Below are 25522 nucleotides of genomic sequence, written 5' to 3' on the forward strand. Positions count from 1 at the left end.
CGTTCCTAAGATTTGATCCCGAGATAACAATCATATAATTAGGTGTGGCGTAACCCGAGCCTGAATACTAGTTTGCAACTAAAAGATGCCGGAAGGTATAATAATGACAACTTTACGGGTTTTTTTTGCTCTCTTTCGGGAATTCGTGGTATGATGAATTTTCTCCATGTTGCCCTCGCAAATTGTCATTCAGCTATAGGCCCAACAAGCTCCAAATTTCCTACCAAGATTTGAACCTTGGTCTTCCATATGAAAGATAGGAAACCATATGTCCATACCATTAGACCCAAGAGTCCTTGATAACGTTATGGATTAGTGACTGGGATTATTTGGGAGTTTCTCCTTCACCTCTTTCTTCGTCGTAATAATGACTGCTCGTAATACGAAAAAACTATTGTATTTAATACTCCATTTCCTCTGCTCTGCATTTAAACTACTTCAGCTTTAAACTAATCTTGTTCATCAATCTCCATAAAACAATCTATTTCTCAGCAACCCACGAAAAGAATACAAAGACATCAAAGTCTTTTTGCAGAAGATTGAGTAGAAAAAACTAATCATGAGGCCCAAAATCTACCTCTTTGGAGACTCCATAACTGAAGAATCTTTCAGTAATGGAGGTTGGGGTGCTTCTCTTGCCAACCATTTCTCTCGTACGGTATGCACATCACCTGTTCGACTTTATGTCTCAAACACATATCACTATATCATTTGATATTTTATTCATGATTTTCAATTGGGTTTTATGGGTTTTGATCAAATTTTGATTTTTTTAGTCATGATTTTATATTGGGTTGTATGGGTTTTGATCAAATTTTGATTTTTTTAATTAATTTTGTTTTGTATCAGGCTGATATTGTGGTAAGAGGATACAGTGGGTACAACACCAGATGGGCTGTGAAAGTATTAGACAAGGTGTTTCCAGCGATGGATGAAGCAGCACCAATGGCAGTGACAGTGTTTTTTGGCGCAAATGATGCTTGTCTTGATGACCGTTATGCAGCCTTTCAACATGTGCCTTTAGATGAATACAAACAGAACCTTCGTTTCATTTTTTCTTTTCTCAAGGTGTGATCATATTCACCCGCATTCATCTTTTTCTCTATATTTACAGTCTTTTTGTGTGTTGTGGACACTGCAGAAAAGATTGAGTTCATTCATCATACACTGTGGAGTACCATGGTACAATCAAAATTGATTTATGCTCACTTGAACACTTTTGTTTAGTATATTTTGCTCAATTGGATGATTTTAAATGAGCAATGAGAAAAAAAAAATAGTCTTGGGTGTACCGTACTCATGGTACAGCCGTACAGCCGGTTGTATGATAAATTTTGTACAAAAGATTTGGTTAGGAGAAAATAGTTGGGAAACTTTTTAACTCCGCAGGCAATGTCATTGATGGGCCATCCCCTTCTTCTTAAAGCCATAGTATTGTCAAATGTCAATATTCTATAGCATTCAAATAAGGAATTATTAAGTGAAAATTAGATTATAAATAGATGCTCTTATATCATTATAACATAGAAGTATTACAATTCCTCGATTTTTTAATAAGTGATACACTTTAACTTATGTACTATTCATAGTTTTATACGCCTCATTTTGACTGTAATTTTTTTTAATAATATATAAAAACAAAATTGAGAATATCAAAAACTATTGGATTTGTTTCAATGAAAATCTTCAGACTATCAATGTTTATAATTTTTACAAATACATAATTAGAGATATTAACCGTCAAAGATTTAAAGTTGTGTGAGTCAAAAGTGTGTCACTTAATGAGAAATGGAGAAAAGCCATTCCCACTTTTTGATGTGAAGTTTGACATCATACTTTCCCATAATATTGTGATTAGAAATTAGAGAAGATATTATTTTCAAAACAAGTCTAAAAGTATTATTTTCTAATTTTTAATACTTCATCCGTTATGAATTCAATGCAACAAATGCATTCTTATGCATCTCGAGGCATTATTTTGACCACAAATATCTATAATTACATAAGTAAAAATAAAAATTATCCCGCTTGACTATGTTTTTTGTTATCTATAAATCACAAATCATAGTCAAAGTGAAAAGTGTGATTAGTGAAAAAGTCGCACATGTTGTATTTAATTGGGAACGGATGAAGTATTTACTTTTTATTTTGATTTTATAAAAACTAGTGTGTGGCCCGGGCGATGCCCCGGCTCCATACATTGAGTACTTTATTTTTTATTTGCATTTGAGAAAGTTTAAAACTCGTTTTTCCTGTCTTTTTTCATATTTAAATGAGGGATTTATATATTAATAGGGAGAGGTATCTCACAACTCATTGCTAGTTAAGATGGTAATGAGTGAGATTTTCATCCTAGGAGGTCTAGTGTTCAAATCCTCCTTCATGCATTTTGATTGTTAGTTGAATGGATAATAACATAATGCTAGAAAAAAGGGAGGAGTGACATGTGGCACATAGACTTTCTTAGGAACGTTTTTTAATATATTAGTATAGATTAGCTCTTAAAATTTCACATTTTGAATATAAGGGAGCAGTGACCTACTATTTGGTTAAAGTGCCAAAACAATGCTCAGTAAATGATACAATAGATTAGTCTTTACATCTAAATTTTCAACGTTTTGGAACATCTAACTGATAATTCCATGGGATGTTTTGAGGGAGGGCACATTGTTTCTTCAAGTATCTAGATATTCCTTCTTTGCGTGGGTCCTTTGTCATCATATATGGCATGACTGCAACTAAAAGAGAACCATGAAGTAGAGAAAAAGTTTGCAATTAGTGCAGAAATTGACTACATAAAACATCAATTATTGCCACTTTCTTTATGTTTTTGTGCAAGCTTACGATTGTGATGTTTGCTTCAATAATTTGCACCAACCACTGTATATGTCACATAATTTACATTGCTTGTCATTGTCAAGGTTGGCCTTTGATTCCCACGAAGAGAAAGGGTGGCATAGTGTTTTACACTTCAGTTTTCTATAAATATTAATGCACTTTCCAATCCTTTTTGTGGTTTCATTGGTCATCTTCTTTGCACTTGTATAATGTGAAATGATGCAATCATTGTATCCAGAATGTTCAATGTGACTGTTTTTTCATGCTAAAGCCAATACAAAGTTTTGAAACAGTAATTAGTGCACCAACTTTCATGTTTGTATACAATTTAACATGACTAAGATTCGGAATCATATGCTATGCATGAAAAGTATGCATGGCTTTATTTACTTGAGCTGATATGATAAATACTTCTACATCATATAATGATGAATTTGCAATACCCATTAATAGAAAGAAGGAAACTATTTATATATTATCTTTCTGCGCTTCGCTCGACCCCTTATATGGCATTTTTCCTCCCAGTTATATAAACAATGGAAAAACTCGAAGAGTTTGGGATATTGTGGTCAAAATTATATCACCTTGTGATCTGAGTGTACCAATTTCATCCAAATATTTTCAACTAGGGACATGTATGCTTAGTTGGGTGACATTAGCACCAATTATCTGACCTTGATAACAGACTTTAGTTTTTTGTCTATCCAACTGTAATATGAAAAAAAAAAAAAAAAAACAGAATAGTATAGCTTGACATTTGCATTATCTATTTGTCTTTGAGGTTCCAATGCATCGCTAGTTATCTTGGTGCTCCATGTTTCACTAAGCATGGAGGTCTTTGTATTAAAATCCATGGACATGTAGACAGTAGATATGTAGGTATGAACATGTAGTTTGTTTATGAGACGATTTCACGATAACTTGCTTTTATTTTAAACCCACTTTACTATTCTTATCTTAAATGTGACTTTTGACCTTGTTTTATGGGATAATCTTTAGTGTCGCAGAAGATAAGTTATTACAAAATGTCTTCATGTGAGATTTGGTCTTCTGTTTCTTGCTTCATACTTGTATGTTCTTATCTTTTAGGTGGCCTTAATAGTTAATCTTTTGTTTTAAACGGTAATGCGTTTTGAGTTTTCATAGCATTCTAAATCTCAAGTCACAATTCACTTTGTGAAAGCAGAGTCACCCAATGCGTTTTCCTCTTTTCTGTTTGGAAGTGAAAATCCCTTTCAAGATATACGTAGTCAGAATACTAGAAATTAATGAGTTTTAACCTTTATTCTATTTACTCTTCTTTGATCACGCATCAAATGCTTAATGCTTGCTAGTTTTCTGTTCTGGTTGCGATCATCAAATTTCCTTGAATTGAGCTTGTGCATTTTAATGCATGATGGGGATTGGTTTCTTCATAAGTAACATGATGTAATTCTTTGGAAGGGAATCTGGGAACATAATTGCTACACTGGTTTGAGCAATTGGTTCTAATAGTAATATTGGCACCAGAGTTGAGTGATGAAAAGGGTGGTCACTGGTCAATATGAGCTTGTGTTTGCAGTACTATATAGCACTGTAAAGAGAAACAAGTCTCTTTATTATATTGGCCGTCAGCATATTGTCCTAAACCTATTATATAATGCTAAGAATATTCTGAACGAACCTTAAGAGGATGGTGTTTCTAATTATGTGTTTAAACATTTAGATGATCAGATGTTACAAGTTTTTGTTCGTTCATATTATTTAAATCAACTGAAAGTACAATTGTGCCTCTTTCCTTCGGAAACTTTCCATTGATAATTGCTGGAATTTGAAGAGTTTGTCAGGAGGAGGAATAGAGCATCTCACAAACCTACAAGATCTCCATATTAGCCATTGTGATCTGCTGGATTTGGAAGAGAAAGAGAATATGCCATGGAAATCTCTTCACTCCCTCTCTTCCTTGAGATTACGCTATCTTCCGAAGCTGGTGAATCTCCCAGAGGGCCTTCAACATGTAACCACTCTTCGGTCTCTCTGCATTCATTCCTGCAAAAAATTGAAGACCCTTTGTTCACTGCAATCTCTTACAGAACTTGTAATACATTGGTGCAATAAGGAACTAAGAGATAGATGCCGAGAACCAGACGGTGAGGATTGGCCCAAAATACGCCATATTTCTCATTTGGATATTCGGTGAAGAACAATGATTCAGCTTTGCTTTTAACTGCCGCAGTCTAATGAAGTGAGAAGTTTTGTTGAGTGACTTTTAGTCTATACTAATTCCTACTTTTTAGCATAGTGGTCTATTCTTTCGTACTATGTTACTCTACAAATTTCTTGTTGAGCCATTGAAATCAGTTCAGATAAATGTCCTAGTCTTAAAATTTTCTTTTACTCCTAATACTCCATATATATACCCATTTTGTTATACTTTGTAAATGTTATAAATTGTTTGTGTATATTATGAGTAGTAAAATGTTTATTAAGAATTGTTGCAGGGATTATGCAAGTCCCTTTTATCATACTATTTACTAAGTTATACTACTCTTCGTTTTTTTTTCCTTTTTTTTTTTTATAAAAGGTAAGCTTTTATTAATCAACAAAGGACCATACATTCATAGCCTGTCTATGAGGCCAAGCCAAATAGACATCTATGGTTACCCAAAGTTTACAAACCAAAACTCAAAAAAACAAATACGAATCATGAAAATCAAGCATACAACTCCACAAGACGCATACCAATACTTTGCTGAACTAGAGACATTTCTTGGCATTAGTTTATGAACTTCTTTAATGGTTTTTTTTCTTCTTGCTTTTGTTCAGTTTCTAATTTGATAGTTAGTTGTTCCATTTCTACCATAGCCTATCCCACTTAATTCCACACTATCTAACAACTACACTTTTTCTCTCTTTGAAAAACAAAAAAGACCTACTTCATGATTGCCAACACACGTATTTGGTCATGAATATTTTTCAAATTTCATTTAGTAAAAGTTATTGAATATTTTAAAAACATACATTTAAATAAATCTTGACAACACAAAATTATTTATATATACTCTTTCGTTTTTACAAGTTCTTATTGGCTGCTTCAAAAGCTTTATGTTATGATAACACTTGGATTCAAAGAATCCATACTTGTACTTCGGCTTTCATACTAATCGCAAACCGAATCACCCCATCTATCGGGCTGCAACATCTCATTAATTAGCTCCAATTATACTATTACTATGTCTGAATTCTGATGTCTCCTATTTGTGGAGGATAGTCTGTTGTTTTGTAAAGCTACCTCATTTTTCTGTCTAAAACTTCATAACCTTGCAGCTCTAATCTCACGCCAAATGCTTAATTTTCATGAATATGTAAGTTGACAAGTGAGGCATACTAAAGAATGACTGCCTTTAATGTAAATTCTCAAACACATCCAATTGATCGAATTGAATCTATTGTTATGGAATCATGACTACATCAACACCTAGTCCTCTAATTCCATTGGCTAGCAATTCCGCCTCTGTTTTCGAATGGTGTATTCTATACATACCTTCTTTGCCATACCATTTGCGTGGCTCACCCATTTCTTCGGTGTTGTAAGGATTAAAAATAAATTTGTTCACCAGAGGAGCATGCTCAGCCAGACATAATGCAAGCTCAACAGAATATGCGCTCCCAGTAAATCCAACAAACTCGACAGTCTTAAGGTGCTGATGTGCACGTACTGCACTTATCTTATCATTCTTTACTGCTGACAATGATGATATTTTATGTGCCCAAGGCTGTAGCTGTAGACCAAACACGAAAAAGAATTTACTAGTCGTGGTGATCATGATCACATTTAGCAGTCTTCGAGATTTTGATACAGTTCAGAATGAAACGAGTTCCACATTTTTACTATGTATATATGTCCTCAACTGTTCTATGCAAAAAATTATTGTATGATGATTGAACTTAAGTTATTAAAAAGTGCAACTACCTTCAACTTGAAGGTGTGCAATAAAGGGCATGCCTCAATTAAAGAGATCAAACCCAGAATATTTTCATCAACTTTTGCTGCATCAGAGACTGTAAACTCCAATTGCTTAACATTAGGAAAAGCCGCCGGAAATCCGGTAGGAGCAGGGGAATCCTACATACAATTGAAATAAACCCAAACCTGGTTAGTTTATACTTGTACAAACAGTAATGCAAAGCTAAATCTTCTATCCATATCTTTGTTTTTGTTTTTATTTGAAGCATATAATATATGTATGTCATTCGTTTCTATAGGTTGTTATTAGCAATACATTATACGAACCAATGGAAATAAGTAGTACTAGTACAATGTATTCTAAAGGTATTCAAATTTGTGGCGCGATTCGCAATTATAGCCTGGTTAACCCATTTAATATATTTTTGTAGTTCACTAGTTTCAGGATTTTGGTGCTCCAAGATTAAGGCCCTGTTTGGCACTAGCGTTTGAGGTAGCGGTTAGCGGTTGGACAAGATTGAAACGCTACTTAAGAAAATTATGAGTGTTTGGTAAGGTAGTGGTTGTAGTAGCGGGTAGCAGTTGGAGTAGATTATGAGTAGCGGTTGTGGAATGTTACTACAAGTCACGTTTGAGATTTAGAGGTAGCGGTCTAGCAAATAAACCCTATATTAGCATAAGGTAGAATAATTAACTATTTTTTTTTATCTTTTACAATAATTCCAACAGCTACTTTTGCCAAACACTTCTAATTAAACAACTAATTCAATCACTGACCGCTGACAGTTACTAGTAGACAGCTAGCAGCTACCCCCAACAGCTACCGCTACTACAACCGCTAACAGCTACTAGAACCGCTAGTTTTGCCAAACATGCCTCCACCTTTTTGAAAGAAGGCTTTTGTTCTTGCTGCTGTTTTTATCTCCACAAAAGATAACAAATACATCACTAACACCAGGATATCATTAGGTAACCGGCTAATGAAATCCACATTCTTACTTTGATCTCCTTCATTATCAGTGGCCTTGTTGTGCCTTTGCAAAATAAAATAAATATATGAGTATGCTTTATTAAAAAATTGACATGAAGTATACATAATCAGCCCCAACTCTAGGGTTACCTTCTCAAAATGATTCGAACTACTAAATTTTCTATATATTATAATTTATAAACCTAAAATAGATTAGTGTACGCAAATAAAGTTCCCCTAGAAGTTGGGATTATTCGATCAGGGGGTATCTTCTATCCAAACTGTAACCCCCCTTAAAAGAAAGTAAGGCTTTATTGGACACCTTATTACAGATGCTACCAGGAAACCAAAAGAGAAATAATCAAAATATCTAACCCAAAATGTCATTTGGACGGACCTGAGTCCTGAATACAAGATGTTCTCTTTATCTGAGCTCGCAACAGCATCACCTCAGCAAGCAATCTGATTCGACCTAAAGAACACAAGCCTGCATCAAAATCAATATCTGACAGCTTCGGCTTCAACTTTAAGAGCAAATTGTCATGCACTACTATACGCAAGCCTGTCAAGGCTTCAGAAATTGTTGTATCTGTCTTAAGCTTCAAGGGGCGAATTATGGGGGCACACCAATGTTTCACAGTCGGAAGCAAAGCAAAAGGAGCGTTATCTCGAACCATGTCCCCCTCGTACTAGTAGTCTCATCACTCGATTACACGCCAGAGGGGGTCTAATCTTTTCTTCTAAAACCACTATTTTCAATATAAGGTCCTTATCTTACACTAGTAACCTTTTGAAAGATTTGATGTCAAAAAAAAAAAAAACCTTTTGAAAGATGGAGAGGGGTTTTAAGCAAAACAGCAACCATTCGTCTCCAGATTAAGACATTCCAATTTCAAGTATAGTACAACAGTACAAGTGAATCAACGATATAAACCTTCCCTACATATACCAAAATTTTGCACATTTCATCACCAATTTCATTTGAGATACCATTTTAACCATCGAAGGTTCCTACTACAAGTTCACAACTACTCTTATACACTAACACCAACAATCCAAGGTACTCCTTTTATACCTCTGACCCTAAAGCTATTCTGCTTACAAACTCGCCTTGGAAATTACTTAAGAGCTTCTTGTTAATAACATTTGTTAATAGCCTTCACCCTCTAGAATTACTCGCGGAAAAGAAAACATAGGAAAAGTTTAAATCTTCGGCAATTTAGACATATGCATGTAATGTATCCAACTAGTGCAAAGTTACACAAGTTACAAGTTAGAGCCAAATTCAACGATACAACATCTATTGTTTCTCTTATGAGTTTTACATAGCATGAATTTTAGCTGCACAGTACAACAATAGTGCCAAATTGCCACCAGTAAGTCGTAAACCAGGAACTTGCCAAAACCCATACAAAAATGCAAATCAATATTAGCTAGTCCTCTCAATAAAAATCTTACAAGCAAGTTCATATATCTGTTCTAGCACTACGCACAAATCAACATAATCTAAAGAAAACAACAGCACCATATTGTTATCCCCTCAGAAGGGTATAACATTCAGATAATCCTAAAATATACAGTTCCTAGATAATTGCTCTAATCAATAGAGCAGTGCAACACCTTGTATGTGTATGCATGTGCAAATAATGAAGAGTGAGAGATTGACCTTCTAGTGATCAGTGTGACTAGTAATTTTATGCCTTAACTTCCAGCTCTTTGGATATCAATTTGGATGCAAACCTCTGAACTGCACGGTTGTGTTGATTGTTAAAATTTACAACTGATGTTCTAATCTTGTTACGCACCCTAATAATTTAGGATTCTTCTACTCTGCTATTCTTCATATAGTGGAAATTTGGGTGCTCGTTCGTGGGATTTTCACCTCAAGTTGAGAATTTTTCCCACATAAATTGTGTGTACATTTCATTACTCTTCTTTCAGTATTTTCATCTCTACTTATTTTTTCTCAATCTCTACCTATGTGCTTCCACTCACACTCATAACCTAACACAAATAAATCATTCAAATCATGAAAACAGTTCTCTATAGTAAATCTTCATTCAATTATTGTTTTAGTATTAAGCACAACCGTTGTAAACACAGTAGTCCAACCACTGGAAAAGAACGACTGAGACTGGCTGTGCACAATATATATAGTATTGTTTCATTCAATAGAACTACAATATATTAAAGAGGGAAAAAGAACAGAATATAGTAGCGCATTAACATTGAGTCTTGATGCATTTTTGTCAGGATGACAACAAAAACTTGGAAGTCACACGTTGAAATATACTCGAGTTTGATCTCCAGTTGTGTTCCTGAGTCTCGACTTAAGCAAATTTAGGATACTTCCTCCGTTTTTCTTTAGATGTTACACTTTCTATTTTAGGAAGTTACACTTTTATTTTGGTAATAACCTCTCTCTCTCCTATCACATGTTCACATGGGATCCTTTTGTTTTTCATTCTCTCTATCTCTCTCCTCTCCAAAAATTACCTAGGAATCCGTGATTTGAAAAGTAGAGGAAGTATATTATTTGGTTTTGGCTATGGGATGACATAATAATGTAATAGATTTCATAAGCAATCATCAAGATGCAATTTGACTCTGCCGTGTTTACTTAGATTACAGTTGTCGTTAGCATCATATTTCACTGTCAATGAAGTGAATTCGGATTACTTACATTGTCAAGCTCTTTTGCACAAGCCCCAGCCTTTTCAACATTTTCATTATTGTCCATCATCAAACTGAATTGCAGGGCCTCCATGCTGTCTCTTTATCGAAATTAAACTTAGGGGTCATATATTCTTCTGTGACATTCTTTAAGATTTCTTGCAATATGGTGCTGTGTTTAAACCTATATGTGGAATAGGATGGACATTGAAAGCATAATAGCATAACTGCATAAGGCATAAGTATAAGGGCATAACTCAACATGGATTTTCTCTATTCAGTCACTTCTCGATTTACAAGCAAAAGCTAATTAAATACTTCCTCCGTTTCTTTTTACTCGCTACACTTCTCATTTCACGGACTCCTAGGCAATTTTTGGAGAAGAGAGAGGTAGAGAGTAAAAAGAAAAGGGACCCATGTGGGAGGAGAGAGATAGAGAGAGTTTATTGCCCAAAACAGAAATGTAGCAAGTAATGTGAAACTTCCCATAATGAAAAGTGTAGCGAGTAAAAAGAACGGAGGAAGTATATTGAATAAGCATGTTTAACAGGTTACCCTATCTCCAAGTTCATTAGCTGATACTTTAGGCACTCTGCACCATTTTACAAAAAGAAAAGATGAAATTAGTTATCAGAAAACAATCTAATATAATAATTACATGATTTGACAGCTTAGGGTGCGTTCTATTCAACTTATTGGACCTGAACTTATTGGAACTTATCTGAACTGAACTTATTGAACCTGAACTGAACTTATTGGAACTTATTAAACCTGATTGGACCTGATTGGATCTGATTCAACTTATTGGACCTGATTGAACCTGATTGGAACTTATTAGACCTGATTGAACCTGATTGACCTTCTTAGACTTTATTGAAACTTATTGACCCTGATTGAAACTTATTAGACCTTATTGCACCTGATTGAAACTTATTAGACCTTATTGGACCTGATTGAAATTTATTTGACCTCAAAATTTTTTATGGAATAATTATTATTATAATTCGTCCTTTAAAAAATAATGATTATTAATTATCTCTTATGATAATTAATTTAACAAAAAAATTACTATTTATATATTTGCCTATACATAACTTTCATCACTAATATATCTAATAGTGTTGTTTAAATTTTATAAAACACTAGTAGAAAATCAAAAAATTAATTATTATTATTATTATTATTATTATTATTGTTAACCTTAATTATTTGACCATGATTATAATATTATTCAATAGCAATATGAATAATCAAATAATAGACAATAATACAAGTATAATACTATACATTGTGGTACTTTAATAAAAAATTCTAATAATAACATAATCAGCTAATAGTAATATGAATAATAAAATAATAGACATAATACAAATAAATAATAAAATAATAGACATAATACAAATAAATAATAAAATAATAGACATAATACAAATAAATAATAAAATAATAGACACTAATACAAGTATAATACTATATGATCATTGTGGTACTTTAATTGAAATTCTAATAATAACATAATCCGCTAATAGTGATATGAAATTATGAATAACAAAATAGTGGACAATAATACAAATGTTTATTAAACATTGACTATTTGGACCTTATTGGACCTGATTGGAACTTATTGGACCTTATTAGACCTGATTGGAACTTATTGCACCTGATTGGAACTTATTGCACCTGATTGGAACTTATTGCACCTGATTGGAACTTATTGGACCTTATTAGACCTTATTGGAACTTATTGCACTTATTAGACCTTATTGCAACTTATCTGAACTTATCTGAACTTATCTGAACTTATTGGACCTGAAACTTAATTTTTTAAGTTGAACAAAACGCACCCTTAGTAGTGTGTTGCACCTGCTTTCACTGGGTGAGACACGTTTCGATGTTTGAACCTTTGCTAGAATGATATCAGTAGACAGTAGTCTGTCCATTAATTTGATAAGTTACATGCCAAAGCAAATGCCATTTTCTTGGCGGAGATTGATTGAGTGACCCTAAGGGTATTGAATTTTCATTGGTTAGGAATACATTAAAACATTATTTTTATGTCTCTTCTCTCCTCATTTATTACATACATATCAATATTTTAATCTAATGTGTCTAAGAGGGTTGGCAACCCTAAGGGTTACTCAAACATTTTCCTTTCTTGGCCCCTTTGGAAGACATAGACTTCCAACAACAATGTGCTAGAGACAACACATCTGTTTCTATTTTGATACAAAAATGACTCAAAGATATTATTGCTCATCATATAACCTTAAGTATTAGCATGGTCTGCACCTCCTAAACTTACTCTCCAACCCCAATCATGTATTTTGACGAAGGAATAATTTAGAATGTTGGCGATTAAGGGTGCGTTTTATTCAACTTATTGGCCCTGAACTTATTGGACCTTATCTGAACTGAACTTATTGAACCTGAATTGAACTTATTGGAACTTATTAAACCTGATGGACCTGATTCAACCTATTGAACCTGATTGAACTTATTGGACCTTATTGGAACTTATTGACCTTATTGAAACTTATTAGACCTTATTGGCCTTGATTGAAACTTATTAGACCTTATTGGACCTGATTGAAACTTATTTAGACCTGATTGAAACTTATTTGACCTTATTAGACAAAAAAATTGATCATTAATAACATAAATATTACCACTAACGTAAATACTACCCTCAAAATTTTTTATGGAGTAATAATTATTATAATTCGTCCTTTAAAAAATAATGATTATTAATTATCTCTTATGATAATTAATTTAACAAAAAAATTTACTATTTATATATTTGCCTATACATAACTTTCACCACTAATATATCTAATAGTCTTGTTTTGATTTTATAAAACACTAGTAGAAAAGCAAAAATTTTAATATGAATAATAAATAATAGACATAATACAAATAAATAATAAAATAATAGACATAATACAAATAAATAATAAAATAATGTAATTATAATTATTATTGCAAAATATTGTAATTATAATAATTATTATTATTATTATTGTTAACCTTAATTATTTGACCATGATTATAATATTATTTAATAGCAATATGAATAATCATAAATAGACAATAATACAAGTATAATAATATACATTGTGGTACTTTAATAAAAAATTCTAATAATAACATAATCAGCTAATAGTAATATGAATAATAAAATAATAGACATAATATAAATAAATAATAAAATAATAGACATAATACAAATAAATAATAAAATAATAGACACTAATACAAGTATAATACTATATAATCATTGTGGTACTTTAATTAAAATTCTAATAATAACATAATCAGCTAATAGTGATATGAAATTATGAATAACAAAATAATGGACAATAATACAAATGTTTATTAAACATTGACTATTGACCTTGTTGGACCTTATTAGACCTGATTGGAACTTATTGCACTGATTGGAACTTATTGCACCTGATTGGAACTTATTGCACCTTATTAGACCTTATTGGAACTTATTGCCCTTATTAGACCTTATTGCAACTTATCTGAACTTATTGGACCTGAAACTTAATTTTTTAAGTTGAACAGAACGCACCCTAAGATGCTTATTGTAATGGAAAGTTGAAAACCAATGTTGAGTGATCCTCTGTACTTGGATGGTGCCATTTCTGATAAGTATAATGGTATAAACTATAATTAACCTAAGTAAACATAGGTTAGTTTAAGAAAAGTAATTAAATTAAGTGATTATCACTTTGTTATTTCATAAATAAATAAATATACATGGCCTCCAGGGCAGTCTAATCACCTAATATGGCGTGTAGAACGATTAACAACATAGTGCCCTACTTGTTAGAGACGCGAAGAGACACGAAGAGACAAGACTCTATGTCGCAACCAACTGAATAGACGCGAAGAAATGCGAAGAGACGCGAAGAGACGAAGACTCTATGTCGCAACCAACTGAAGAGACTCCGTCGTTCGTCGCGTCGCGACCAACCTCACGTCTCTCGTCTAATCTCTTCGCCGTCAACATTGTTCAGAATTCTAGGGGTATTTTTTTTCAGTTCACCTTTTTTTTGTAATTTCATTAATTTTCGTCAACGAGAATTTCTGGTTTTCGAATTTCTAGTGAATTATACTCTGTGTAATTTTCGTCATGGCTTTCGAATTAATTTTTGAGTAATGTTACTCGAATGTTGGGTCTGGTTTGTTAATTTTGGTCGCTTTCGAATTTTGGTCTGGTTTGTTAATTGTTGTCCTAGCTTTCGAATTTTGGATTAATTTACTCGAAATTTGGAGTAATTGTTAGCTATGCTACTTTTAGCTATTATTTTGTGTTATTTATGTAATTTTTTTTACTAAGATTTATTTCATTTCGTTTGGTGGATAATGGATGCGATAGTGGTTTGGTTTGAATTTGTTCAAATTTGATAACAAAATGCAAAAAAAAAAAAAATGTTTTTTTGACCTACCTCTTTCCCTATTGCTGTGGTTTTGGCTAAAAAACCGCAGCAATATGTTACAATATACCTGTATGTTTTAGTATTTTAAAAACACATATTGTTGCGGTTTTGGCCTAAAAACCGCAACAATATTTGTCGATATTGTTGCGGTTTAAAACCGCGGCAATATAATTAATACCTATTGTTGCCCCCTTAATTGCTGCGCGTCCAAAACCGCAGCAATATGGCACTTTTTAACTGCAGCAAATAGCATTTATTCTACTAGTGCTATATCGTTTTGCAAGCTTTATTTTGTCAAAAAGAGTTTAACAATGATGTATTAATTGTTATAGGAAGCACGTGTAAAGTTATATTTGTTTGAGTGATTAAGGAATTAGTTGGCATTGTTGGCATCTTTTTTAGTTACATATTGCTTTATCATCCATTATTAGAAGGTTAATATTAGAACTCAAAATCATTATATGATGTATTATAACTTTAACAACATATATATACTAATATATTAAAATTTGTTTCTAAGCAAAGATCTGTGCCACGTGGGGCTATATCTTAGTGTGTTTACTTTATATAAACACGCATATAATAAAAAAAATAGAAAATGCATCCTATAAAATTTGATCCCATATGTTATAATATTTGTGAAGTAAAATGTTAATAAATGAAAATTATAATTAATTGGGCAGGCCTAAAAACTAGTTGTTATTAAATAGTAGTTCATGTTCACCGATTAAAGCCTCGTTTAATGATAGTCGTACAGGGCCTCCGTAATACTTGGGATGGCCTGAGCATGGAATACAATCCTTAGTATTTTAATTAATCAAGAAAATATTTACAACATTATTCAACTATTTGCATTAATTGTTTCATATTCTCCAATCCAAAAATCAACAAATCAACAATATAAAGTCCTATATATTTACTCAAAGTAATTGTACAAAATGACTCAGACGTCAATTTTAACATACTGCAGGGTTTGTCTTTTCCATCACATGGTCTTGAGATTTTTAATCCAGCTTGCAGTTGCAACAGATTTTACGTCTAATTCTCTTGAACCCATAAGATGAGGAGTGAAATAGGCAAACAATTCTCTACGATAGTCATTCCTATCAGTGACAATTTCGATCATTTTGCTCATGATATCACTATTCTCTTCCTTAATACTACTCATCTTGGCAGAATTTTCTTTAATTTCATCAATTTGGGGCACACTTTTGGAGTTGATTTCACGAAATTTATTGAACAGGGCGAGAAGTTTTGGCTCATTCTCTGCACGTTTGAGTTAATAATGAATGTACAAGTTATTCTAACAACTATTTATGTTGTTGTATGATTCCTCCATCAAAAGGAGGAGATTTCTTTTTCCCTCGCTTGCAGATGTGTACTCCGCCATGAATATCGACGTGAACTGAGAAAAGATTCAGGGAAAATTTTGAATTAGGGGTTCGCCGAATGCGAGAGAGAAGAGATTGGGAAAAAAATTAGGGTTTCGCATAGATTCGAGAGAGAAGATATTGGAAAAAAAGAATTAGGGATTTAGAGTTGTACAAATTCGTAAGCAAATAGAAAATCAACGTGAATTGAGAAAAGATTCAAGGAAAATTTCGCAAGATGCGAGAGAGAAAAGATTGGGAAAAAAGAATTAGGGTTTCTTGGAAATTCGAGAGAGAAGAGATTGGGAAAAAAGAATTAGGGTTTTAGCGTTGTACAGAAATTAGGGGAATGGAAAAGAATATAGCCGTTTGAAAAATTACTTTTAATTTTTATTTTATAGAAATTAGCTCTATAAGTTTCACATTTTGAAAATAAGGGAGCACTGACAATATATTAGTCTTTACCTCTAAACTTTTAACGCTTTGGATTTTGACTTTTGAGGGCACATTGTTTCTTTAATTATCTAGCTGTTCCTTCTTTGCATGGGTCTTTTGTCATCATATATGGCATGACTGTGAGCCGGATCGGGTTGACCTGTTTACATAGACGGATCAGCACCCCTAAATCTGAACTTGACCCACTCCCAAACCTGACTCGTTTACCTAAACATGTCACAAATTCCAACTCGAACCGACATGTTTATAAACGGTCGGGTTGACCTGAAACCGACCCGTTTAACCTGATTTTTGAAAATTTGTCCAAGAATAGGTAGGCAAGTTCACTATGTTGAGAATTGTGCAAGAAAAAAAAGATAATTAATTAGGGGGCATTAAGCTCGAATAACTTTTATTAATAATTTATTGATTCTTTTGTATAGCATCCATATATTTGCTTCTATTTCTTTAGTACTTGAGTTTATGTCTTTGTCAAACATAGTCAATATATAAACAATCTATATTAATCTATCTCTATTAGATAGGGCAACTATGGGGGACACCAAAAAATAGAAAAAGGAAAAAAACAAAAAAAAAAATAGAGGATAACTAACTATTTTATTTGAATGAAAAAAAGGAGGGAAAAGTAGGATATTTAAACTGAACATCAGTTTTTTGAGAAAATAAAATGTAAAGACGGTTTTTCTACCCAATTACTTTTATTTTCTACTTCATTTATTATCACACGTTATCACACGCATTGCGTGCATGTAAGACTAGTACAAATACATTACAAGGCGTGCGAAAGCAAGAAACTGCGCCATATCATAAAGTATTATGTTAATAAATGAAATTGTTTCTTACCCGGGGCATAGCCCGGGCCTAATAACTAGTTAATATATTAAAAGGCGTTCCTAAGATTTGATCCCGAGATCACAAGCATATATATTGATGTCTTAACCATTAAACCAAGTGAAAGATATAATTACGCGTGGCGTAACCCGAGCCTAAATACTAGTTTGCAACTAAAAGATGCCGGAAGGTATAATAATGACAACTTTACGGTTTTTTTTTTCTCTCTTTCGGGAATTCGTGGTATGATGAATTTTCTCCAGGTTGCCCTCGCACAGGGCCATTCACCCATAGGCCCAACAAGCTCCAAATTTCCTACCAAGATTTAAACTTTGGTCTTCTATATGAAAGATAGGAGACCATACCATTAGACCCAAGGTCCTTGATAACGTTATGGATTAGTGACTGGGATTATTTGGGAGTTTCTCCTTCACCTCTTTCTTCGTCGTAATAATGACTGCTCGTAATACGAAAAAACTATTGTATTTAATACTCCATTTCCTCTGCTCTGCATTTAAACTACTTCAGCTTTAAACTAATCTTGTTCATCAATCTCCATAAAACAATCTATTTCTCAGCAACTCACAAAAAGAATACAAACACATCAAAGTCTTTTTGCAGAAGATTGAGTAGAAAAAAGTAATCATGAGGCCCAAAATTTACCTCTTTGGAGACTCCATAACTGAAGAATCTTTCAGTAATGGAGGTTGGGGTGCTTCTCTTGCCAACCATTTCTCTCGTACGGTATGCACATCACCTGTTCGACTTTATGTCTCAAACACATATCACTATATCATTTGATATTTTATTCATGATTTTCAATTGGGTTTTTATGGGTTTTGATCAACTTTTGATTTTTTAGTCATGATTTTATATTGGGTTTTATGGGTTTTGATCAAATTTTGATTTTTTTATTAATTTTTTTTTTTTTTTTGTATTAGGCTGATATTGTGGTAAGAGGATACAGTGGGTACAACACCAGATGGGCTGTGAAAGTATTAGACAAGGTGTTTCCAGCGATGGATGAAGCAGCACCAATGGTAGTGACAGTGTTTTTTGGCGCAAATGATGCTTGTCTTGATGACCGTTATGCAGCCTTTCAACATGTGCCTTTAGATGAATACAAGCAGAACCTTCGTTTCATTTTTTCTTTTCTCAAGGTGTGATCATATTCACCCTCATTCATCTTTTTCTCTAATTTTTCAATCTTTTTGTGTGTTGTGGACACTGCAGAAGATTGAGTTCATTCATCATACACTCTGGAGTACCATGGTACACTCAAGATTGATTTATGCTCACTCGAACACTTTTGTTTAGTATATTTTGCTCAATTGGATGATTCTAAATGAGCAATGAGAAAAAAAATAGTCTTGGATGTACCGTACTCATGGTACTGTATGATAAATTTGTACAAAAGATTTGGTTAGGAGCAAATAGTTGGGAAACTTTTTGGTTAGGAAGAAAAAGTTAACAAACAATAGCCCGACAGTTCTCTACTTCTCTTTAACTCTGCAGGCAATGTCATTGATGGGTCATCCCCTTCTTCTTAAAGCCATAGTATTGTCAAATGTCAATATTCTATAGCATTCAAATAAGGAATTATTAAGTGAAAATTAGATCGTCACTTCAGTATTACTACTTTGATTATAAATAGATGCTCTTATATCATTATAACATAGAAGTATTACAATTCCTCGATTTTTTAATAAGTGATACACTTTAACTTATGTACTATTCATAGTTTTATAGGCCTCATTTTGACTGTATTTTTTTTTTAATAATATATAAAAACAAAATTGAGAATATCAAATACTATTGGATTTGTTTCAATGAAAATCTTCAGACTATCAAATTTTTATAATTTTTACAAATACATAATTAGAGATATTAACCGTCAAAAATTCAAAGTTGTGTGAGTCAAAAGTGTGTCACTTAATGAGAAATGGAGAAAAGCCATTCCCACTTTTTGATGTGAAGTTTGACATCATACTTTCCCGTAATATTGTGATTAGAAATCAAAGAAGATATTATTTTCAAAACAAGTCTAAAAGTATTATTTTCTAATTTTTAATACTTCATCCGTTCCGAATTCAATGCAACAAATGCATTCTTACGCATCTCGAGGCATTATTTTGACCACAAATATCTATAATTACATAAGTAAAAATAAAAATTATCCCGCTTGACTATGTTTTTTATTATCTATAAATCACAAATCATAGTCAAAGTGAAAAGTGTGATTAGTGAAAAAGTCACACATGTTGTATTTAATTGGAAACGGATGAAGTATTTACTTTTTATTTTGATTTTATAAAAATTAGCTCTTAAAATTTCAACATTTTGAATATAAGGGAGCAGTGACCTACTATTTGGTTAAAGTGCCAAAACAATGCTCAGTAAATGATACAATAGATTAGTCTTTACATCTAAATTTTCAACGTTTTGGAACATCTAACTGATAATTTCATGGGATGTTTTGAGGGAGGGCACATTGTTTCTTCAAGTATCTAGCTAGTCCTTCTTTGCGTGGGTCCTTTGTCATCATATATGGCATGACTGCAACTAAAAGAGAACCATGAAGTAGAGAAAAAGTTTGCAATTAGTGCAGAAATTGACTACATAAAACATCAATTATTGCCACTTTCTTTATGTTTTTGTGCAAGCTTACGATTGTGATGTTTGCTTCAATAATTTGCACCAACTACTGTATATGTCACATAATTTACATTGCTTGTCATTGTCAAGGTTGGCCTTTGATTCCCACGAAGAGAAAGGGTGGCATAGTGTTTTACACTTCAGTTTTCTATCAATATTAATGCAATTTCCAATCCTTTTTGTGGTTTCATTGGTCATCTTCTTTGCACTTGTATAATGTGAAATGATGCAATCATTGTATCCAGAATGTTCAATGTGACTGTTTTTTCTTGCTAAAGCCAATACAAAGTTTTGAAACAGTAATTAGTGCACCAACTTTCATGTTTGTATACAATTTAACATGACTCAGATTCGGAATCATATGCTATGCATGAAAAGTATGCATGGCTTTATTTACTTGAGCTGATATGATAAATACTTCTACTCCCTCCGTCCCAATTTATTTGCTACATTTTGCCATTTAGGTGTGTCCCAATTTATTTGCTACATTTGCAACTATTTCCATATATAGTACATAGGTCCCACACTTTATTTACAAATTTGTCATCACTCCCTCCTTGATTTTGTAAATATTTCCATATATAATACATAGGTCCCACAATTTACCTATTTGTTTTTTTGTTAATTCTTGTTATGGCAATGGTCCCCACTTCTTCCTTGGTCTTTGTGATAAAGCAAATGTAGCAAATAAGTTGGGACGGAGGGAGTATATCATATAATGATGAATTTGCAATACCCATTAATAGAAAGAAGGAAACTATTTATATATTATCTTTCTGCGCTTCGCTCGACCCCTTATATGGCATTTTTCCTCCCAGTTATATAAACAATGGGAAAACTCAAGAGTTTGGGATATTGTGGTCAAAATTATATCACCTTGTGATCTGAGTGTACCAATTTCATCCAAATATTTTCAACTAGGGACATGTATGCTTAGTTGGGTGACATTAGCACCAATTATCTGACCTTGATAACAGACTTTAGTTTTTTGTCTATCCAACTGTAATATGAAAAAAAAAAAAAAAAAAAAAAACAGAATAGTATAGCTTGACATTTGCATTATCTATTTGTCTTTGAGGTTCCAATGCATCGCTAGTTGTCTTGGTGCTCCATGTTTCACTAAGCATGGAGATCTTTGTATTAAAATCCATGGACATGTAGACAGTAGATATGTAGGTATGAACATGTAGTTTGTTTATGAGACGATTTCACGATAACTTGCTTTTATTTTAAACCCACTTTACTATTCTTATCTTAAATGTGACTTTTGACCTTGTTTTATGGGATAATCTTTAGTGTCGCAGAAGATAAGTTATTACAAAATGTCTTCATGTGAGATTTGGTCTTCTGTTTCTTGCTTCATACTTGTATGTTCTTATCTTTTAGGTGGCCTTAATAGTTAATCTTTTGTTTTAAACGGTAATGCGTTTTGAGTTTTCATAGCATTCTAAATCTCAAGTCACAATTCACTTTGTGAAAGCAGAGTCACCCAATGCGTTTTCCTCTTTTCTGTTTGGAAGTGAAAATCCCTTTCAAGATATACGTAGTCAGAATACTAGAAATTAATGAGTTTTAACCTTTATTCTATTTACTCTTCTTTGATCACGCATCAAATGCTTAATGCTTGCTAGTTTTCTGTTCTGGTTGCGATCATCAAATTTCCTTGAATTGAGCTTGTGCATTTTAATGCATGATGGGGATTGGTTTCTTCATAAGTAACATGATGTAATTCTTTGGAAGGGAATCTGGGAACATAATTGCTACACTGGTTTGAGCAATTGGTTCTAATAGTAATATTGGCACCAGAGTTGAGTGATGAAAAGGGTGGTCACTGGTCAATATGAGCTTGTGTTTGCAGTACTATATAGCACTGTAAAGAGAAACAAGTCTCTTTATTATATTGGCCGTAAGCATATTGTCCTAAACCTATTATATAATGCTAAGAATATTCTGAACGAACCTTAAGAGGATGGTGTTTCTAATTATGTGTTTTAAACATTTAGATGATCAGATGTTACAAGTTTTTGTTCGTTCATATTATTTAAATCAACTGAAAGTACAATTAGATAATGTTTAGAATGTTAACTTGGTTATCCTCCTAGAAGCCCTTAAGCTATCCTACTATAGTCATGGGGAGCTACAAGCCTACAATCAAGATGAAGCCACAATGGATGACCTTTCAGAAGACGTGTTCTATTTTCATATTGAGGGAGAACCTGACTTTATTCTGTGGATTTGTACGAAGTGATGTCAATTGATGCTGTAGGCTGTAGCCATGCACTCTATTTGGTGGCTGTGAAGAAAAATGGCCACTTCCTTGATAGAGTAATGTGGTGAACACATATGAGTGCTTCTCAGCTTAAACATTCCTACCATTTGAATAAATATTTTTTTTATAAGACCTGCCATTTGATATTCAACTGAATGCTAAGTGCAGCAAAATCAGAGCCATAAGATATTCGAATAGATTTTTTGGTGCACTTCAGAGAAATGGTAATTGTCACAGTGTCTTTTGCTACGAATTCACATTGGCAGGTTGTTAGGATTCTATTTGGTGTCATTTTCCAAGATTTAATATTCTGAACATACGGAGGTTCTGAGACACTTTCTGCACATAAATGGATCTAAAAGTTAGAAAGATTGGAACCCAATTTGATGGGAACACCAAGAAGATCTCCCTCTGCAACTTGAAGCGTCAGCTTACTCTCGTAGACAACTGGTGTTTCTGTTTATTGATAGGCTTTTAGAAGGCACAGATTGAATGTAGGAAAGATGCATTTAGTGCTGGAACTTTGTGGTTTTAATTTGTATTAGATCGATTGTAATGTTTCTATTGGCGACAATTTTGTTATACTACTGTAGATATTAAATTACCATCAGTGTGCTGGCACTCATGCTAACAACAGTTCATTCTTTAAACTGAACTAGATTTGCTTTGGTTTGGTGCAGAAAAGATGGGAGACTGCTGTTATTCTCTTCATCACACCGCCTCCAATTGATGAAGCTGAACGTTTGCTGTAAAGTTTTGCCATATTTTGTCCTTTCCTACTATTAGTATTCAGCAAATTATTTTCAATTTAAGGCTTTGCCTAGTGTAAGTTATCCACTGTATTTACTTTAAAGAGTAATTGGTGCAGGCACCCTTATATTGAGAATCCAAGTGGTCTGCCAGAGAGGACAAATAAGGCTACTGGTGCCTATGCCAAAGCATGTGTGGAGGTTGCAAGAGAATGTGCGACGCCGGTTGTTGATCTCTGGACCAAGATGCAAGAGTTTTCTGATTGGAAAAGATCATGTCTCAGGTATTTGTTAGAGCTATTAAATTAGAAATACTAGCCATAAGTCATAACTGCAAGACTAACAGACGCGAATGCACCATCTTTCTTTTGACTTATGAAAAGAATGATGCATTTGACGACCACCTGACCGGATTCATTATCATTCTTCCGTTCTCCCTTTCTCGATCAGTGACAATCATCATTCATGTTTTCGTATCTTTTTTTTATATGCTTTTGGTCTTTCTATATCACACTTGTTGAATGCAGGAAAAGTCCTGTAATTGTTATGCTAGACTGTGTTTTCTTAAGCTTTATCCAACTTGCATAAGATTTCAGCTTACCTTCTACGTTCTGAGAAGGTTTCGGTTTGCATCAGGCATTATTGTACACAAGGGTGAAGCTACAGGGGACTGGCATGGGCCTGGCCCTCACGGCCCAACTTTGTGATCCATATATTTTTGAAATAGCCCCTGTAAAATTTTTGAGATATGTTTGATAAAATTGGCTATTGTATTATATACATACGCTTATTTGAGTGATAAAGTGGGAATGATAAAGATAATTTTTTTATATATTTTGTGAAAATATTATTGGCCTCGTTAACTTTTAATTCTTGGTTTCGCCCCTGATTGAACAAATGTGTTGAGGATTATACTTGTGGTCTTAAACAAGTAGGAATTACATTCCACGACTTTTTGCTGATGATCGACTTATAATTTGGTCATTTTCATTGAAATTCTAAAACAGTGATGGCCTGCACCTAGCCCAAGGTGGCAACAAGATCGTGTTCGAAGAAGTTCTCAAGAAGCTGGAGGAGGTGGGAGTGAGTCTAAAAGAGCTGCCTGTTGATCTTCCACTCTTCTCAGACATTAATCCGAAAGAGCCTCTTAAAACTTTCAACAACTGATGTCATTTTTTAGTGAGTGTTGAGCCATTTTTTGTGATAACAAGACTCTTACTAGGCTTGTATGGAACCTACTAAGAGCTTTGTGAATCAGCATGTAACTAGTTATCCATTTCATGATGTTAATGTAAGCAAATAGCCAAATATAAGTGAATAAACATGTATCTCGTCAGTGCATATGTTTTTGTCGAAATGTATGGATCTTTTGGAGTAGATCATGTCAGTGTCACCAATTTCTGCGCGTTTATCATTGCAATGATATGTAATTTACAATTTGTGATCAAGGAGAAAAATACAATACATTTTTGTGATGACACTTATTGAGTTTTACATTTGGGATAAAATTACAGTAAACTGCATACCTGGATTTTATAAAGGTAGGGAGACTGTGGAATAGCAATATGGTAAATTTTACCACCACATTACTCAATCATAGACTTGTAACACTGTATTAATACTGATCATTGATCTCTATTTTATAAGGCAACACATGGGGGACACCAAAAAATAGAAAAAGAAAAAAAAGAAAAAAAAATAGAGGATAACTAACTGTTTCATTTGAATGAAAAAAAGGGGGGAAATTAGACATTTAAAATATCAGTTTTTTGATAATATGAAATGTAAAAACAATTATTCTACCCAATTAATTTTATTTTCTACTTCATTTGTTATCACACGTTATCGCACGCATTGCGTGCATGTAAGACTAGTAAATAATTAAAGTAGGACATACGTATTATATATTAGGGGAGGAAGTATACAAGAGACCACTGTAGAGATGAACATGCCTAATATGTGTATTAGTTTATAGCGCTGTGACAATTGTCCGTTCATTTTAATCTAATGGTTAATCTGGGTTCGAATTTCCATTCAATGGGAATTTTATCTGCAGTTGCTAGGGCTAACCTAAAGGGGGCTATCTTCTATCTAAGCCATAGAATGGCCACCTTATTACAATTGCTACTAGAGAAAGCAAAAGAGAAATAATCAAAATATAGCCACACCCAGAATGTCATTTGCAAGGACCTGAATACGATATATTTCCTTTGTCTGAGATCGCAACAGCATCAGCCTGAGCAAACAATCTGATTCCACCTCGAGAGAATGCAAGCCTGCATGAAAAGCAATATCTGGCAGCTATGACTTCAGCTTGAAG

At 33.3% G+C, this 25522-nt stretch overlaps 2 protein-coding genes across 3 annotated transcripts; both read left to right on the plus strand.

Moving 5' to 3' along the window:
• Positions 1 to 290: 290 nt before the first annotated feature.
• Positions 291 to 5250, plus strand: LOC125492259 (uncharacterized). Its single transcript, XM_048634416.2, has 3 exons — positions 291 to 658; positions 850 to 1068; positions 4655 to 5250. Exons 1-3 carry the CDS (start codon positions 560 to 562, stop codon positions 5015 to 5017), a joined length of 681 nt encoding a protein of 226 aa, XP_048490373.2. The 5' UTR covers positions 291 to 559; the 3' UTR covers positions 5018 to 5250.
• A 12664-nt stretch (positions 5251 to 17914) lies between these two features.
• LOC104900582 (GDSL esterase/lipase At5g45920) lies at positions 17915 to 24682 on the plus strand. 2 transcript variants are annotated; one of them, XM_048634415.2, is made up of 5 exons: positions 17915 to 18273; positions 18471 to 18689; positions 23134 to 23201; positions 23322 to 23486; positions 23839 to 24034. In XM_048634415.2, the coding sequence occupies exons 1-5, from the start codon at positions 18175 to 18177 to the stop codon at positions 23858 to 23860; spliced, it is 573 nt and encodes a 190-aa protein (XP_048490372.1). In that variant the 5' UTR covers positions 17915 to 18174; the 3' UTR covers positions 23861 to 24034. The 2 variants fall into 2 exon arrangements, with proteins under 2 accessions (XP_048490372.1, XP_010686339.2); XM_010688037.4 differs by lacking the exon at positions 23839 to 24034 and adding an exon at positions 24210 to 24682 and having other exon boundaries at positions 17918 to 18273.
• The last annotated feature ends 840 nt before the right edge of the window (positions 24683 to 25522 follow it).

The sequence above is a fragment of the Beta vulgaris genome, chromosome 8 (assembly GCF_026745355.1).
Source record: "Beta vulgaris subsp. vulgaris cultivar EL10 chromosome 8, EL10.2, whole genome shotgun sequence".
Classification (NCBI taxonomy): domain Eukaryota; kingdom Viridiplantae; phylum Streptophyta; class Magnoliopsida; order Caryophyllales; family Amaranthaceae; genus Beta; species Beta vulgaris.

Bases quoted from the DNA above. Each gene is read 5' to 3' on its own strand.
- LOC125492259 (XM_048634416.2), top strand. From the start codon at position 560: ATGAGGCCCAAAATCTACCTCTTTGGAGACTCCATAACTGAAGAATCT. The intron at 659-849 runs GTATGCACATCA...GTTTTGTATCAG, and splicing joins CCAACCATTTCTCTCGTACG to GCTGATATTGTGGTAAGAGG. The intron at 1,069-4,654 runs GTGTGATCATAT...TGGAATTTGAAG, and splicing joins TCATTTTTTCTTTTCTCAAG to AGTTTGTCAGGAGGAGGAAT.
- LOC104900582 (XM_010688037.4), top strand. From the start codon at position 18,175: ATGAGGCCCAAAATTTACCTCTTTGGAGACTCCATAACTGAAGAATCT. The intron at 18,690-23,133 runs GTGTGATCATAT...GGTTTGGTGCAG, and splicing joins TCATTTTTTCTTTTCTCAAG to AAAAGATGGGAGACTGCTGT. The intron at 23,487-24,209 runs GTATTTGTTAGA...ATTCTAAAACAG, and splicing joins TGGAAAAGATCATGTCTCAG to TGATGGCCTGCACCTAGCCC.